At 24.5% G+C, this 17,927-nt stretch overlaps 4 protein-coding genes across 4 annotated transcripts; 3 read left to right on the forward strand and 1 right to left on the reverse strand.

Moving 5' to 3' along the window:
* Positions 1-922: 922 nt before the first annotated feature.
* Phum_PHUM563780 (uncharacterized protein) lies at positions 923-1,717 on the reverse strand (the record flags this gene model as incomplete). The annotated part of the gene is made up of 2 exons (XM_002431935.1): positions 923-1,645; positions 1,709-1,717. The coding sequence occupies 2 exons, from the start codon at positions 1,715-1,717 to the stop codon at positions 923-925; spliced, it is 732 nt and encodes a 243-aa protein (XP_002431980.1).
* A 464-nt stretch (positions 1,718-2,181) lies between these two features.
* On the forward strand, positions 2,182-3,544 carry Phum_PHUM563790 (uncharacterized protein; the record flags this gene model as incomplete). The annotated part of the gene is made up of 3 exons (XM_002431936.1): positions 2,182-2,262; positions 3,063-3,195; positions 3,534-3,544. 3 exons carry the CDS (start codon positions 2,182-2,184, stop codon positions 3,542-3,544), a joined length of 225 nt encoding a protein of 74 aa, XP_002431981.1.
* A 1,948-nt stretch (positions 3,545-5,492) lies between these two features.
* Positions 5,493-8,524, forward strand: Phum_PHUM563800 (Chloride channel protein, putative; the record flags this gene model as incomplete). Its single annotated transcript, XM_002431937.1, has 10 exons — positions 5,493-5,870; positions 5,967-6,128; positions 6,204-6,491; positions 6,576-6,758; positions 6,848-7,062; positions 7,137-7,486; positions 7,577-7,787; positions 7,886-8,046; positions 8,130-8,343; positions 8,434-8,524. 10 exons carry the CDS (start codon positions 5,493-5,495, stop codon positions 8,522-8,524), a joined length of 2,253 nt encoding a protein of 750 aa, XP_002431982.1.
* An 8,295-nt stretch (positions 8,525-16,819) lies between these two features.
* Positions 16,820-17,273, forward strand: Phum_PHUM563810 (uncharacterized protein; the record flags this gene model as incomplete). Its single annotated transcript, XM_002431938.1, has 2 exons — positions 16,820-17,046; positions 17,270-17,273. 2 exons carry the CDS (start codon positions 16,820-16,822, stop codon positions 17,271-17,273), a joined length of 231 nt encoding a protein of 76 aa, XP_002431983.1.
* Between the last annotated feature and the right edge of the window lie 654 nt (positions 17,274-17,927).

The raw sequence follows: 17,927 nt of genomic DNA on the forward strand, positions 1-17,927 counted from the left end.
AAAAATCAACGTAAATAAACATTTTATTAATTATTTATTTAGTAATTAATTATTATTTTTGTTGTCCGTTTTTCGTTTTAATTAATTAATTAATCGATATTTTATTTATTTTTTTTTTTTTTTGTGTGCGTAACGATAAATAAATCAGAAAAACGTGTGCATATTACATATATATATGTATTCATTGCACAATTTCCTTTTCATGTAAATAATAATAATAATAATAATATTTTAATTAATTAATTAAGAGAGAGAGACAGTTTTATGTTTTTTTAGTTACATTATTAAATATATATACATAAATTTAATAAATTGTATTTCTCTCTCTCAAAAAAAAATAATAATAAGAAAAAAAAAAAAGGGAAAAATAAAAATTAGGCTTTTTATTTATTTTAAAAAAACTTTTCGTTATTATTTTACAAAATTAATTAATAATTAATTAACTAAGTTAATATTTTAATTAAATTACATAATACATTAATTAATACATTATTAATACATTAATAATAATAATAATAATATAAAAATATGAAGAAGAAGAAGAAAAATTTGGAGAAATTTTTTGTAGATGTGATAATTCCTATTTCTTTATGATTGTGATGATTGATTTAATTTTAAAATTAATTATTATAATAATGATAATGATAATGATAATGATAATAAAAAAAAAAGAAAAAGTTTAAATTTAAAAATAATTTTTAACGATTTCGTTAATCTGTGTGTCGGTTTGTCACGCTTTAAATTTTTTTTTTTTTTGTTTAAATATAAAATAAAGAGTGCGTGACGACGGTTAACCGTGAAAAAAAAAGAAAAAAAAATTTTTTAAATGAATGATTAAAGGAATTGTTGGAGGGGGGGGGGAATTTATTGGTCTAATAACGGGATTCTCGAGTTTTTACTCAATATATATATATATATATATTTAAAATTTTTCCAAATGTTTTTTAAGACGATGAAAATTATCAAATACGTCCGAATGATTAACATAATCGTTAATTTTTTCATTTTGATTAATTAAAATGGCATTTAAACCGGCATTTTTTGCACCTAAATAATCATTTACGTAATCGTCACCAACGTGAAGTGCTTCGACTCCATTATGACAATTGCCGAGTTTTAAAGCTTCTCGGAAAATTTTCTCGTTTGGTTTTTCACATCCGAATTCGTAGGACGTTAAAACGAAATCAAAATAATTATTTAAATTCAATTGTTTTAATATTATGTGCAAACGAGGATCGTAATTGGATACGATTCCTAAATTTTTTTTTTTTTTATTTTTTAAATAATTTAATAAATCTTTCGTTCCGTCTCTTATCTCGAATGCATCTGCGGTCGAATGATATTTAATTAGGTCATTTGCTATTTTCACTATTTTATTATCGTTTTCATTAATGAAACCGTCAAATGTTTTTTCTACCATTTTCATCCACCATTTTTCCCAACCCAATCCTGTTTTTTTACCAAAATTCGGATGTTTTTCCCGTAACGAACTCCAACCTTTTAAAAAATTTTTTTCCAATGTTGCATAATCGGCATTTAATCCATTTTCGAATGCCGTCGATGCATATTTTTTCAAAACGGGTGTTTTAAATAATAAAATCGTACCGGTCACGTCGAAAGTGATTAATTTAATCGATGATGACATCTAAAAATAAAAAAATTATTTTGTAACAAACAAACAATGTATTATTATTTAATCCTTTTATACTCCGTCCATTGAATTTACATTTGTTTTTGAAATCCGTTGCCAACCGTCATTTGTCGAATGTAAAAGGAAATCATAAATACTACGCGTTAAATGGAGTGACTTTTGCCATAAAAAAAAATTGAAAGAAGGTAAAAAACTCGCGTAGTAAAAGTCATTACGTTAAATCAAATGTAATTGTTTTTATTTTGTTTTTTTGTATTTTTCATACGTTATGATCGAATAAAAAAAACAATTGCTGTTTACGAACAGTTTCTTTTTTTTTTTTTTTTGTGAAAAAATGGTAAGAAAAAAGAACTTACATTTTTTTTTTATTTTTCACAAATAAAATATGCTTTTTTTTTTTGTTAACGCTTTGACGTGTCGTCTGCACTTTTTTTTTTTTTTTTTTTAAGACGCCATTGCACGTTTACTTTTGATTCGTATTTTAATCACAAGAGAATGTGTGTTTGGCAGGTTTTCAATAAGTTTATAGAATGGAAAAGGATCCACTAAAGGGAAATGGTAATTCTATTCCCTTAACTGTTCCTGCATCATATCAAGCTGTTAATGATCAGGTCAGTGTTTAACTCATTAACTGTGAAACCCTACAAATATTTTAATTTTATTAACTTATTTTTTATGTATATGATGTATGTGTGTATTTTATTGTAATTTTTTCTTTACTTGCTTAATTGTAATCGTTATAAAATTGCTATAATATTTTCATAGGCGTTTTAAAAACTATTTATGCACTCAAACTTGCAATTGCAATTTTTTACCTGTTTCACCATTAATTTTTAATTCATTTGACTAAAAAAAACAAAAAAAAAATTAATTAATCTTTCAGCTTAAGTAATAAAATGCAATTATATTGTAAATCTACGTCTCTATAAAATTAATTTTATTTAAAATGCATTTGAAAATTACGACGTATATTCTTTTGTTAGCTTTTTTTATTTTAAAATAAAACACTCAAAAATTTTATTTTTAGGTCAGTTTTTTTTTTTTTTTTTTGTCAAAACTACTTGAAATGTCATCGAAAGATTATTTCATTGTTTTTTTCTGTGTCATTATCAACTTTAGTTTATAAAACCAATTTTTAAAAAAAAATATATTTAAATACATTCGAAGATAAATTTTTATTAAAATCTTGCATGATGTGCAATATTTGAATTATTAAACAAAAAAAAAAAAAACAGCCATATGTGTACATATCGTTTAATATTCTTTTTTGTTATTAAATAGTATTTAAATATGTCCAACTGTTATGCAATCTTATTTTATTACTTTAAAAAGAATACAGTTAAAATTTAATTAATATAATGTTTTTTTCTTTTTCTTTCTCTCTCTCTCTCTCTTTCTTTTAATTTAACAGATGCAAAAATCTCATACAAATGGGCAAACGGTTTCAATAAGTTCTGATGACGATATGATTGACATAACAACATCCGGTGTCAGTAACGATAATCAAGATGCATCTAACCAAGATGAAGATTATTCAGAGCCAGGTAACAAAAAAAAGAAATTAATCTGCCTTTAGATAAATTTAAATTTTACTTATGATTTACCTTGCACAATTAAATGAATAAAATTTGCAAAAGAGAATATTTTATTCTTGCAGTATTCATTTGTTTTTCAGTTATCCACATAAACGAAAACTTTTCATATTAATTTATATTATTACCTAGCACATAAAAGTTGATAAAATGTATTTCCTCAATGATTATTTATATAAATTATTGGTTTAGATAATTTATTATTTTAAAATTATTAATTTTCATATATATTTTACCTATGCATGATATTTTTCTTTTATTATTATTTTCTTTTAACTAATTGTTTGTAGTGCTAGATTAAACGAAACATTTCTCGAAACAAACAATTTATAAAATATATATATAAATATATATATTTAAAATAAATTGAAACGAATAAGTAATTTATTTATAAAATTTTAATAATAATGATGATGATTAGTTATTATTTTTAAAAACAATTGAAACTTGAAGTACAAATCATAATTTTGTCGTTTAATCGAATAAGAAAAATTAAGTCATAATTATCTAATAATTAATCATATTAAAAAAATGAGTCGAGTGAATAAAAGTATTGACTATCATAAAAGTTATGAGAAATGTTTTGTGTTGAGATTAAATTGCATTGGATCCGCCCCACAAAAAAAAAAAAATAATAATTTTTTTTTAAATTTTTATCATTTATTTTGTGTTGTGTGTCATTTAAAAATTTGATTTTTTTATTTATTTTTATTAAAAATTTATTAATCATTATTATTTATTTTGCACTGCTTTTTATTTTATTTTATTTTATTTTATTTTTTTTTATGTTGCGTTTGTGTGATTAGTTTTCAAAGGACCCGTCAATAAACGTTTAAGAGAATGTGGAGGTGAGTTTTTTTTTTTTTTTTTTTTTTTTAATTTTTTGCCCTTTCACATGATATGGATTATGATTATTATTATTATTATTATTAAAACTTTTATGGTATCAATTTCAAAATATTGACCTTGGAATAATGATTCGAAAACCTGTAATTATTTATTATTGACTTCTTGTGGTTGATGAATAAAAAAAAAAAAAAAAAAAAAAATTTTTTTTTTTTTATATATTGAAATGTAAGCCATTTACAATCATTTGCTGATCGTTTAACCCCGAAGGATGTATGATGATTCATTTATTTATCGAAAATTTATCATTTCCCTCGAATCTCTCTCTCTCTCTCTCTCTCTGTGTATTAAATACTCAATAATAAATAAATAAATAATAATAATAATAATAATAATAATTGTTTTAAATGACTCAGTTTGATTGATGTCGAAACGTTCTTTTCCCATTTATCGGGGGGTTTTTTTAAACGTTTGATAATATTATTATTAATATTTTTTTTTATTTTTTTTTTTTTTTTTTCATTTCAGTTGGCATATCTTTTGGAGGAATGCACAGTAAGTTGAAAATAAATTATTATTATTATTATTATTATTATTTTATGGTTTTCCCCGAGCGAGAAGCCGCGACACACACACACACGCACGCACACCATTAAACCAATACAGTTAATATGCCAAAGAAAGAGAGAAAGACAGACAATATTTTTGTTGTTGTTGTTGTTTTCCTTTTCTTTTCTTTTCTTTTCTTTTCATTTTTCTTCTGTAATAGAATAAAAAACAATAATTTTTTGTCACCTAAAAAAATGTGCGTAACACACGACATTTGAGACAATGAATTAATTGTTTAAAAAAAATTTGTTAAGGCCACGTCAGTCAGTCACACCAGGTGATAGAATTTAATGATGAAAAAAAAATTTTTAAATTATTATTATTATTATTTTTTATTTTTTATTGAAAAATAATTAAAAAATATGGTTGAGAGGAGCGGTTATAATTTTTCGAACGTTTTTAATTTTTTGGCAAATTCAATAATTAGACCATTGAAAATTTGTAAGTATTTGTTTTTGTGTTATTCACGTCTTTGAAAACGTATAACGTCGTATATATATTCGTTATTGTTTTTTAAAAATGGATTCCCCTCACTTGTTGACAGGAAGCACCCCCCCCAAAAAAAAAAAATGTTCGATTTTCCCTTCGTGAAAAAAAAAAAAAAAAAAAAAAATTCAAAAATTTTTCATCGTAACCTCCTTACTTGATTTTTATTCATGGAATCCGTACATATACGTATTATTATTATTATTTTTTCCCCCCCCCCCAAGTGTAACATCGAGTGTTAATGTTTTCCAAAAATTTTTACCATAAACGAATGAAAATAAAATTGAAAAGGGTTGAATATTTATTGAATGAAATTTTGTATTGTAGTGCCTTGCGAATCGGACGATATACCTGGCATCGGACAATATGAAGATTTTCACACGATCGATTGGCAAAGGGATATAACGAGAGATCGTATGCGACACAGATACATAGTTAAAAAAAAACAGGATTCCATATACGATTTAATTAAGGGAGCTCACGACGCTTGGTCGGGATGGTTATGCGTTCTTTTAGTCGGATTATTCACGGGAGTCGTCGCGGGTGTTATAGACATAGGAGCTTCATGGATGTCCGATCTCAAATTCGGTATATGTCCTCAAGCTTTTTGGTTAAATCAGGAACAGTGTTGTTGGTCTTCGAATGAAATAACGTCGATAAGGGAAATGTTCCCAGGTGGAGGTTATGTAATAATTGTGTGAAAATTTAAAAGAACAAAAAAAAAAATGGCACGCTCGTGTGAATTTGTTTTCATTTGTATTTTTGTGTTTTGTTTTATCAAGTGGTGGACATGGCCAAAAGTATTTAATCAGGCCAGAGAAGGAGCTGGATCCTATGTCATCTCATACTTTTTCTACATATGTTGGGCCTTACTTTTTGCCGCTTTAGCCGCAGCTTTGGTAAGAGCTTTTGCTCCATACGCTTGCGGATCTGGTATACCTGAGGTAAATAATAATGATAATAATTTCATATTTTTTATATAAATCAATTTTAATAATTTTTTTTTTTTTTTTTTTCAGATTAAAACTATACTTAGTGGCTTTATAATTCGTGGGTATTTAGGTAAATGGACTCTGATAATCAAGTCCGTTGGCATAATGTTAGCCGTATCCGCGGGTTTGAGTTTGGGAAAAGAAGGTCCAATGGTTCACATAGCATGTTGTATCGGAAATATATTTTCGTATTTGTTTCCGAAATACGGAAGGAACGAAGCGAAAAAAAGAGAAATATTATCGGCGGCTGCCGCTGCTGGAGTTTCTGTTGCTTTCGGAGCACCCATCGGAGGAGTTCTTTTCAGTTTAGAAGAAGTAAATATGATACAATTGGTTATTAACTTTTGTTATCGACGTTCCTGATTTCTAATTTATCGATGATTGTTCTCCCTTGTTTAGGTTAGTTATTACTTTCCTTTGAAAACGTTGTGGAGATCTTTTTTTTGCGCTTTGGTGGCTGCTTTCATACTGAGATCCATAAATCCGTTCGGGAACGAACATTCTGTTTTGTTTTACGTTGAATATAACAAACCTTGGATATTTTTTGAATTGGTTCCTTTCGTTGGATTAGGTATTATCGGGGTGAGAACAATATTTATTTATTTTTTGTTACGTGGAAAATTAAGTTGGAAAACTTGGAGAAGTAAAATTAAAAATTGTAAAATTTATAGGGAATTATAGCTACGATATTTATAAAGGCCAATTTGTACTGGTGCAGATATCGTAAAACATCAAAATTGGGTCAATATCCAGTGACTGAAGTATTAGTTGTTGCCGTTATGACTGCAGTGATCGCTTATCCCAATCCATATACGAGAATGAATACTTCACAGTTAATTTTACTTCTTTTTAGCCAGTGTGGAATATCAAATTCGGATAATTTATGGTATTTGAAAAAATAAATTTTCCACATCGTATCGAAAATAAATTAAAAACAAAAAAAATTGTTATTCCTTTCAGTGACTACAACAGAAATTTTACAGACGTCAATTCCGCCATTGAAATCGCAGCCGCCGGACCAGGAGTATATAAAGCAGTTCGATTATTATCTCTAGCTCTCGTTTTCAAATTAGTCGCAACCGTTTTTACTTTCGGTATGAAAGTTCCCTGCGGTCTCTTTATTCCAAGTTTATGTTTGGGTGCCATCATGGGTAGAATAGTCGGGATTTTTGTCGAACAATTGGCTTATAACTATCCTTACATATGGCCATTCAGCGGAGAATGTTCCACGGGTGACGATTGCATAACGCCGGGATTGTATGCAATGGTGGGAGCGGCAGCTGTGCTCGGAGGAGTTACCAGAATGACGGGTAAACAAAAAAAAAAAAAAATTGTCATATTAAGAAACCTTTTGGCTGTTGTTTTTCAAAAAATGTTTTTTTTTTTTTTCATTCGAGCAGTATCCTTAGTTGTGATAATGTTTGAGTTAACCGGTGGTGTTCGATATATCGTACCGTTGATGGTAGCTGCGATGGCTAGTAAATGGGTGGGTGACGCTTTGGGAAAGCAGGGAGTTTACGATGCTCACATTTGTTTGAACGGTTATCCATTTCTTGACAGCAAAGAAGAAATGGCACACACGGCTTTAGCTGCAGACGTAATGCAACCAAAGTAATTTTCCATTAATTTTTTTTTTTTTTTTTTTTTTTTACTTTTTTAAATAAACGATCGTTCGTTACCTTTTTTTGCTTTTTTTTTTTTGTTTTAAGGAGCGAACCTCTCACAGTGTTAACACAAGATTCAATGACTGTGGATGATGTCGAATCCATTTTAAAAGAAACCGAACATAATGGTTTTCCCGTAGTCGTGTCTAAAGAAAGTCAATACCTAGTGGGTTTCGTCCTTAGAAGAGATCTTTTACTTGCTATTTGTGAGTTGTCGTTGTTGTTTTTTTTATTATTATTATTTCATTAAATTATTTTACAACTTCGATTTGTATTTGGAAAAATGTAGCCAACGCCAAAAGAACATTGGAAGGGATCAGCGGGCAATCACTCGTAGTTTTTAACACGATACCAGCGGGTCAAACGTTGGGACCCGCACCCCTAAAACTCAAAAGAATATTGGATATGGCTCCGATAACGATCACAGATCAAACTCCCATGGAAACGGTGATTGACATGTTTAGAAAATTAGGATTACGACAAACTTTGGTGACACACAACGGGTGCGTACCTCGCAAAACAACATTTCCCAAAGATTTTCAAGGTTATGTGATAAAACGATAAAAGATTAAACGCGTTATTGAATATTTCAGACGTCTCCTGGGCGTGATCACGAAAAAAGATGTCCTCCGTTACATCAAACAATTAGACAATGAAGATCCTAATTCGGTGCTCTTCAACTGAACATATTTCACGGGTGAGAATCGAATAACGGAAAACCCTTTAAGGAACTTTTAAAAGGAAAAAAAAAGGAAAAAGTTGCAGACGATGCAAACGCATAAGGTTCTCTAAGGTTTCGGCGCCGGAATTCAGGTCTAAATATCGTTTTAAAACGAGTAAATCTCGTCAAAAGACCTTAAGGACTTTTTTTTCTCTTTAATCGAGATTAAACCGAGAGATTCCAAATACAAGAAAAAAAGAAAAAGAAAAACTTTTGGATAATTTTGCGTACGTCATTCCAAAGAAAAGAAAAAAAATTATATATATATATAAAGTTGAAATGAATCGTGATGAGATTAACAAAGTTTGATTTTATTCAGATGAAATTTTATTATTATTATTATTATTTTTAATTAGTACGCGGAAAAAGGAAAAAAAAGGGGGGGGGCAAATATGTTTTTAAAATGGCGGTTTTACTATATATTTTATATATTTTTTGCGTAAATCTAGTATTATTATTATTTTAATCGTGTTTGTTTTGTTTTAAAAATTTTTTTTTTACTTCCGCTCGTTTGATGTAATCAATGTAATGGGGGGAAGGGGAAATGGGAGGGAGGGAGTAGGTAGTAGGGAGTGGTTTATTTTTATTTTATTTTATTTCGTTATATTTATTTTAAATTAAAATCAATTTTTTTTGTTTTTTTAAAATCGTGTTTAATATTAAATTTATTTATTTATTTATTTTATGTATTTGTATGAATTAAAAAAAAAAATTTTTTTAATTTGGATTTTCATAAATTGTTTCCTTTTGCGAAATATAAATGAAATAATAATAATGATTAACAATTTTGTACGCAAAAGTTTATTGTAATCCGTCTTATTGTCGTAATCCACGCGTTTAAATATTTTAATTATTTTTTATTTGTTTCATTTTTATTATTATTATTATTATTATTATTATTATTATGTTAACATATTATGATTATTGTCAAATGATTTTATTGTCGTTTTTAGTTTTTTTTTTTTTTAAATTATTATTATTATTATATATAAATATAAATGAGTGTGTGTAAATATTTAAATAAATATATATTTATAAACATATACTTACGAATTTTAAATAAATAAATATTTATGTAAATGCCATTTTAAAATAAATAAATAAATAAATAGATGATTAATTAATAGGTCGATAGTAATAATAATAATAATAATAATTGCGTGTATGTAAATTAAAAAAAAAATATAAAATTTTAATTTTTTTTTTTTTGTAAAAGGGATCTCTATTGATATTGTATCGTGGAATAATTTATAATGGGTAGAAATTTTTTGTTTTATAAATAAATAAATAAATAAAATTATTTATATATATATAAATTATAAAAAAAATAATAATAATTAAAAATTAATTTTATTTTTTATTTGTCCGATTTCGGATCGATGAAAGGGTTTAGTTATAATTAATATCAAAAAAAATTTTTTTTTTTTTTTTTTTAATTTTTTATTGTCGTAATTTTATTGATAATTTATTTTTGTTAATCGATTGGATTAAATTAATAATTAATATCGTAATTAGTCGTTATTATCATTATCGTTTCTCCCCCCGCCCCCCATTTCAAATTAAATTCGTTTAAAATTCATTTAAAAAATTTATTTAAAAGTCTCAAAACGAATGCATTTTATATTAAAAAAAAATTTTATGTATCTTATATATATATAATTATGTGTAATAATAATAATGATATTTATTTACATAGAAAAATAAATTTATTTATATATAAATACTTATGTACACGTATTAAACCAAAGATTATATAGTAAAATATTGAGTGTAAAATGAACAAAAAAATTTTTTTTTTTTAGATAATTAATAATAAATTAAATTTATTTGTTTGACAATGACAAAAAAAAAAGAAACTTATTGATTAAATACAATTAATAAATAAATAAAAATTATTATTATTATTATATAATTTTTGTAAGTTTGATACGTCATGAAAATGTTGATAACCATATCAATAATCACACACACACAGACATTAACAAAAAAAAATTGTTTTGAAAACTATACACACCGTATTATTATTATTATTATTATTATTACATAGTGTGTTTAATGGATGGTTTAAAATCTATTTAGTAAAGGAAGTAAATAAATAAAAAATTTAAATTTTTTATCAAATAACTTGAAAGTTATCATCAATTGTAAAAATTAGTTTATATTTTTTTTTTATATATAAAAAGTAAGTTTTTCCTTTATTATATTCATTATTATTATTATCAGTGACATTTAAATAAAATTTACTAACAGAACATTTATATTAATTAATATGTCAATAAATGATTTTTACAAATACACAATTAAATACCAAGGCTAATATTAAATTATAATAATAATAATAATAATAATTTAAGTATTGATTTCTTTTTTTTTTATGTGTGTGTGTGTAAGTTTTTGGTTTTTCTTTCATATTGAAATAAATAACTTACGTGAGTGACCTTTGATGTGTGTGTGTGTGTTATAAAATAAAATTATTGTAAATAAAAAAATAATAAGAAAGAAATAAATGTCTCAACGTTTTAAATACGGTTACGATTAAAAAAAAAAAAGAAAATGGCGTGAATTTGAGTAAATTGATTACGTCATATATTTTTTCCGTTATTTTTTTTAGCAATTCAAAACTGCAAAGTTTGAAATAATGTTTTAATAAGTCGTTTAAACGTAGTAACATTTATACATTTTTTAATTAACGATGATTATTTGAGTAATTAAATTACAATAAATAAATATTAATCATTTGAATATCAATTTGACATTCACTGAAAGTTGTTTTAACTAATCAAATTATTAACATAATGGATTCGATAAAAATAAAATTGTAATTTAATCGTTCAGAATTATTATTATTATATCAACGACGTATTTTATATTAATTCGTGATAATAATTTTTCTTTTTTTTTTTTAGATTCGATTAAATTTTGAAATTTTGCAGGTTTTTTATTATTATTCTATTTTGCTATGAGTTACGTAAACGTTTTTTTCGTGGAACTAGATTAGTCGTGATTTTCCGTTACGTAAACTCTGGTTTTATTTTATATGAGATTTTAAAATTTTATGTTCAAATAGTTTTTTTAAATGTTTTTTGAATTTTATTTCGTTAAAACGTTAAAAAAAGGGTGATAAATTTTACACAGATAAGTTAATAATAATAATATTAGTTTTGTAAAAAATAAAAATGTTTTAAAATTATTGTTCTGTTTTGTACTCACGCACAACTTGCTTGCTTTTATGAAAATTTTCAAAATATATCAACAGACAAAAAAATTAATTACTTGGTAAGTTAAATTTTATACTTATAAATAATTATAATAATTATCATAAATTGTAAATGTTAAGTATAATCTTTATTGCACTAATTAATTCAAACGAGATTTGTTAATCTTGACATTTACATTTTTCCATTATGCTATTAGGGTTAGTTTTTCTTAATTAATCTTTTGATAAAAGTTTTAACACGTTCTTGTTAAGAAAATTATGTTAATGTTTTTTATTTTTTCTATAAAATATTTATTTATGAATTTCAATATAAATATTTATGATTAGAACATTGAAATCACATAAATTTTTTTTCTTCTTGATACAAAAAAAAAAAAGAAACAAAAAATTAAAATCTAAATCATTGAATTATAAAAAATAAAAATTATTATTCGATTACTTTGATTACACTTATTCTCAATAATAAAATTAATTCGAATGAATAATTTTAATAAAAATCATCAATGTGTCTCGAATGTAAAATACCTTGATTAAATAACCCCATAAAATCAATTACAACATGTTTTTTTCATTTTGAATAACTGTTAGTCTTCCTATTGATGTTTGACATAAATGGAAAATTATTTTTAAAAAATTATATTCGATAATAAAATCAAATATCGTTTGAAATAAATAAAATTTATGATCGAGTGCTGAAAGATCATAATGTGCTGAGTACATAAAATAAAATTAATGTTTTAAAAAAAACTTATCGATATGATTGTTACTCATTATGATTATTTATTAATCACATTTGCTACTAATTTAACTAATTTAAACTACTATATATATGAGTTACTAATTAACTAATTTGAAAGTATATATATGTATGAGTATTGTGCGAAGAATTCAAAAAATGATTCGTTTAATAATAAAGTTTTGAATTTATTATTATTATTGTAAATAATATCGAACATGTATTTATGTAATTATGTTGTATATTAGATATATTTAAATTTGATAAAATGAAAACCATAATTGAAAAATAGGACTGCCTGCAACATAACAAATAAAAAAACATTTTAAAAAAAAAAAACTAATCGTAAACATTGTTAACCAATGTTTAAAAAAAAAAAAAAAATTCAAAATCACTTCCTATTTAATTTTATTATTTGATAATATCTAATTATACTAGATCAATACTATTAATATTTAAAAATCATTCATATTGGTAAATAATAATAATAATAAATTATAAAATTTAATTTTTTGGTCTTGGCCATGAAAATATAAATTTAATAAATTCTAGTTAGGCAAGGTCAAGGTATTTATTTATTAATTTTTTTTTTTGTTTTTGATTTTCTACATTGTATCTTTTTTTTTTTTTTTATAAAAATTTTTTGTTATTATGTTTTTCCGCATGATCGATATGGAAGGAACATATTTAATTTTGTAAACTAAAACAACATCTCTCTCTCTTCTCATTTATTTCCTAGTTTTTTTTTTTTTTATTAAATTCAAAACATTTTTTTTTAAAGAGTTAATGTTTAATTAATGAACAACAAAACGTTTTCATTAAATTACAAAAAAAAAAAAAAAAAAAAAAAGTTGATGGCCTCCAGGTTGAGGACATTCATTCTAGGATAGTTACTGATGTGTTGACGTTTTTCAGTTTTTCCTTTAGGATAATTTCTCGATTGTTCTTTAACCTCGGACTTTCCTTTCGGAAGTAAGATGCAATTTATCAAGGAATTGGGTCAGGTCTTAAGTCTTAATCCCTCTCTATAAACAATTAATTAAAATTATATATATAAAAAAATAATTTAAGGTATTGTTTTGCTTTTTTTTGTTTAAATATTAACAATAATTTCCTATAAAGTAAATTTAAATTAATAAGTTTTCGAAAACAACAACAATAATAATAATAATATTAAAGTTCATTTTGTGTTTCCTCATTCATGAGATTCATTTTATTTTTATTATGTTTGTGTGAAATGTGATTTTTTCTTTATAGTCGTTATGTTTTTTGTTGTGTTTTAAACATTTGCATTTTTAATAATTTTCATTCTTGGAAAATTGTTCGGAAAAGATTTTCTTCGGCATTACTCATGAGTAACAAAACATAGGTCGAAACAATTATTATTAAGTTGATTCCATTTTAAAAAATATTTATTAATTCGTCGCATTTGAGTAAATTTTTTGTCTTTTTGGTAATGTTTTAAAATGGAGAATGCAAAAAGAGAGAGAGGAGGAGAGAAAGAGAGAGAGAGAGAGAGAGAAAGAAGGAATTTTATGACTTGATTTTAAACAAAAAAAAATTTTTTCTAAGTACTTTTTTTTAAAATTATATTTCTTAATAGATTTTTATATAATAATTTTCAATTAAATTATTAATTTTACATTTTTATTATTCTTAGTGTAACTAATTTTTTTTTTCTTTTTCGAATTCCATCGTTGAACATAATTTTTTTTTTTTATTTTATTTTTGATTATTACGTTGACGTAATTATGTAATTATAAATTTAAATTTTGCAACAACAACAACAACAAAAAAATTATTATTATTATTATTTACCACCACACCTACATTCTTATTGAGTCCTGATAGTATTTTTTTTTTTTTTTCATTTGATTATTTGATTTTATTTTTAATACAATTTTACTTTGATTAATTTTTATACAATTTTACGTAAATATGAACGTAACGTAAAATTTTTTTTACTTATAATTTAATAATATAAGAACCACGTCGAAAAGCAGGTAGTACTCGATAATTAAAAAACTTTTCGAACGATTAAGGTTTTCATTATTATTATTATTATTATTATTAAATTTAAAACATACAAAAAATAAAATAAATTTAATTGGTTTTAGGCGGATTGCCATAAAAAAATTTGTTATTATTATTATTATTATTATTATTATTATTTTTAAATTAATTTTATATTTTAAATAAGGAATAATTAAACATTAAACATTGTTTGTAATTAAAAACATGAAAAACTATCATAATAATAATAATATGTGTAACAATGTCATGTCAGTTTTTTTTGTTAATGTAAAAACATAAAAAAAAAAAAACATTCGGCCTTTAAAAAAAAAAAACCCCGCTATACAAATTATTTATTTATTTATTTATATTAAAATTTAATGATTGTTTATATAAATTAAAATTTTAAAAAATTATATTACGTCGTAATTTTTAATTAAATAATTAATTAATTATGGATTCGGGTGATCGGTGATTATTTAATTTTTTTTTCTCTCTCTCTCTCTCATTATTTTATTAAACATTAATTAATTAATTGATTAAAAATTTTAAAATTTATTTTAAACGAATCGTACGAAATAAATAAATAAATGGAACCTTTTATTGTCATTATTTCGCGCAAGGAAAACGAGTTTTTCGAAAAAAAAAAAATAAATAAATAATAAATTAATAATAAAAAAGAAACGTAGTTTAATTTATATATATATATATATATATATATATATATATATATATATATATATATATATAAATTACGCTACGTAATTATTAAATTTTTAATATCACAAAAAAAAAATTGTTAGCGATAATGATAATAATGTTTTTTTTTTTTTAAACATGTTTACCGTAAAGTTTTGTTTAAACATGTTTGCATAAATCATAAACTGTTTGTACGGTGGGGGGGGGGGAAGGGAAGGAACAAACAAAACAAAAAATTTGTTATTCAAACACATTTTATTGTAATTTTTTTTTTTTTTTTTTTGTTGTCGCAGCCATTGTCATTATTTTATAGGTTAAGTTACAAAAAAGAAGAAGCAAAGGGTAAAAAAAAAAATGGAGCGGATTTTTTTTAAATTTTTTCGTCTGGAATCCGCAACGAAAATTTTTCTTTTTTTTTTTTTCTTTTTAACCTTTCGTCGTTTTGCTCCAATTAATTTTATTAAATGGAGTCTGATAATTCGATTCCATTAATTTAACGTACCGCCATTTAATTATTTTTATTAAAGAGATCGACCTACTCGCATTATTATGAATTTATTTTTTGCAAATGTACGAAATTCGAAAGGGGAAAATCTTTTTTAATGTCGTCGTCTCTTATTCTACTAAATACACGTGTCTTTTTATAGTTTTTTTTTTTTTTTTTTTTTTTACTATTGATAAAACATCGTGGAAATAAAGGTCAGTGGTAGTAGTAGTAGTGGTAGTGGTGGTAGTAGTAGTAATACGTAGCTCTAACACAATCGACGTGTAAAACAAATCCATTTGTTTAACCCCCCCCTTATCTGTCGAGTACGCGTTTTGTTTTCTTTTCATTTGTCGTCTGCTCTCTTTCCCTTCTTTCTTTTCACGCGATTTTCCAGGTTTTAATTTTTATATATATAATTTAAAAAAATTCAATCGCGAAAGTTTTGTGTGGTAAGGAAAGATAGAAATTTTCCATTTTTGGATTTTCTCGTACGTTTTTTTTTTTTTTTTTTTTCGAAATTAAAACACTTCGTCACGGAGGAAAAAAGTAGTAATAATAATAATAATAAGGAAATTTATAGAGTGTAGGACGTCGACGTTTTTTTATTTACATTCCCTTTGTTTTGTAGTGTGCGGTTTTAGATAATCCGTTTGGGTGTCTTATTTTGCAGGAGAGTCGTAAAACGTTTTTATCCCCTCCATCGATATTTTCTCCTCCCAGCACCCATTTGGTTGTTATTGTAGTCTACCGTACGTATTTAAAACAAATCGGGTTGGCAAGTTTTTTTTTTTTTTTTTTTTTTTCATTTTTATTTTCAATTTTTACAACTTCCTTAATCATTTGATCGTTAAACGTGTATCAAGTTTGAGGTGTTTGTTTGGATGAAAATTTTCTTTTTTTTTTTTTTTTTTTTTTTTTTTTTAATGCGCTTCCACGCACATTCGATTTCGTGTTGTTTTTTTGAAAATTCGACAAATCATTTATTCGGTGTTTATTATTATTAATAAAAATATTATTATCATTATTACTATTATTATTCGTATTATGTAACAAATCGCTGGAATATTCGAGTAAATATTAAAAAAATAAGAAATTTCTAAGAGAAAATGTGCGAAAATTTAACAAACGACGACGACGACATGTCGAAAGTAGGAAGTTTATTCAATTTGAAAGATATAAAAGAATCGCTCGCGATTGCGGAAAGTTTGGCGACAACCGCCATGAAAACATCACAATCGGCTAAGAAAAGATTACTCGCACGGAAAATCGAAATGGGATTAGATTCAAATTTGGAATTTGTACCGCCGAAACAAGTTCTTCTCTATCTCGTGCGGTGAGTTGATAAATAAACAAACAAACAAACAAACACGTGGAGGAGGTTCGTGCCTTTTTATTTTTTTTGCGACAGCCGAACGAATTTATATACATTTTTTTTTTTCTTTTTTTCGGATCGAACGTTTCGAACGCATAAGTTTGTTGTGGTTGTTGTTGTTGTTGTTGTTTAAATTTATTTATTTTATTGAGTTAAAAAGAGTCGATGTTTAAAATAATTCAAGGTAATTAAGAGATCATCATCATCATCATCATCATCATCATCATCAATCGGTTGATCGATCGGGTTTTTTTTCATTTAAATGTGTCTAATCGATTGAATCTAATCGAGGGTTAGTGTACCCTTTATAATAATTGTTTGTTTAAGTCTTAAGATCATTATTATTATTATTATTATTATTATTATTTAAAAAAACGTAGGAAAACATTTGCACGTATACATATATACATATTCATTTATATAATACACATTATAATTATTAAATATTGAATAAATTTTTATTAAAAAACGTAATAAAAAAAAAAAAAAAAAAAATTTTTTTTTATTACAAAAATATTACTTAATACGTACATTTTATGTAATTGATGGAAATAAATATATATATATGCAGAATGTAATTGTTAAGGAAAAGTAGTTAATAAAAATGTAATGTAATAATAATAATAATAATAATAATAATAATAAATATAAAAACAATTATTATTTTTTCTTTTATTGTAGTCGCGGATTTGATGTTTTTATTATTATTATTATTATTATTATTATTAAAACGTGTTTGTAAATCAAAAATTTTGACGTTTTTATCACGCGCGCGTGTGTGCATGTGTGTGTGTGTGTGTGTGTGTATCTTTTAATTTTATGTATACATAAATCGAATTGTT

This window comes from Pediculus humanus, genomic scaffold, assembly GCF_000006295.1.
Source record: "Pediculus humanus corporis 1103172108298 genomic scaffold, whole genome shotgun sequence".
Taxonomy (NCBI): domain Eukaryota; kingdom Metazoa; phylum Arthropoda; class Insecta; order Psocodea; family Pediculidae; genus Pediculus; species Pediculus humanus.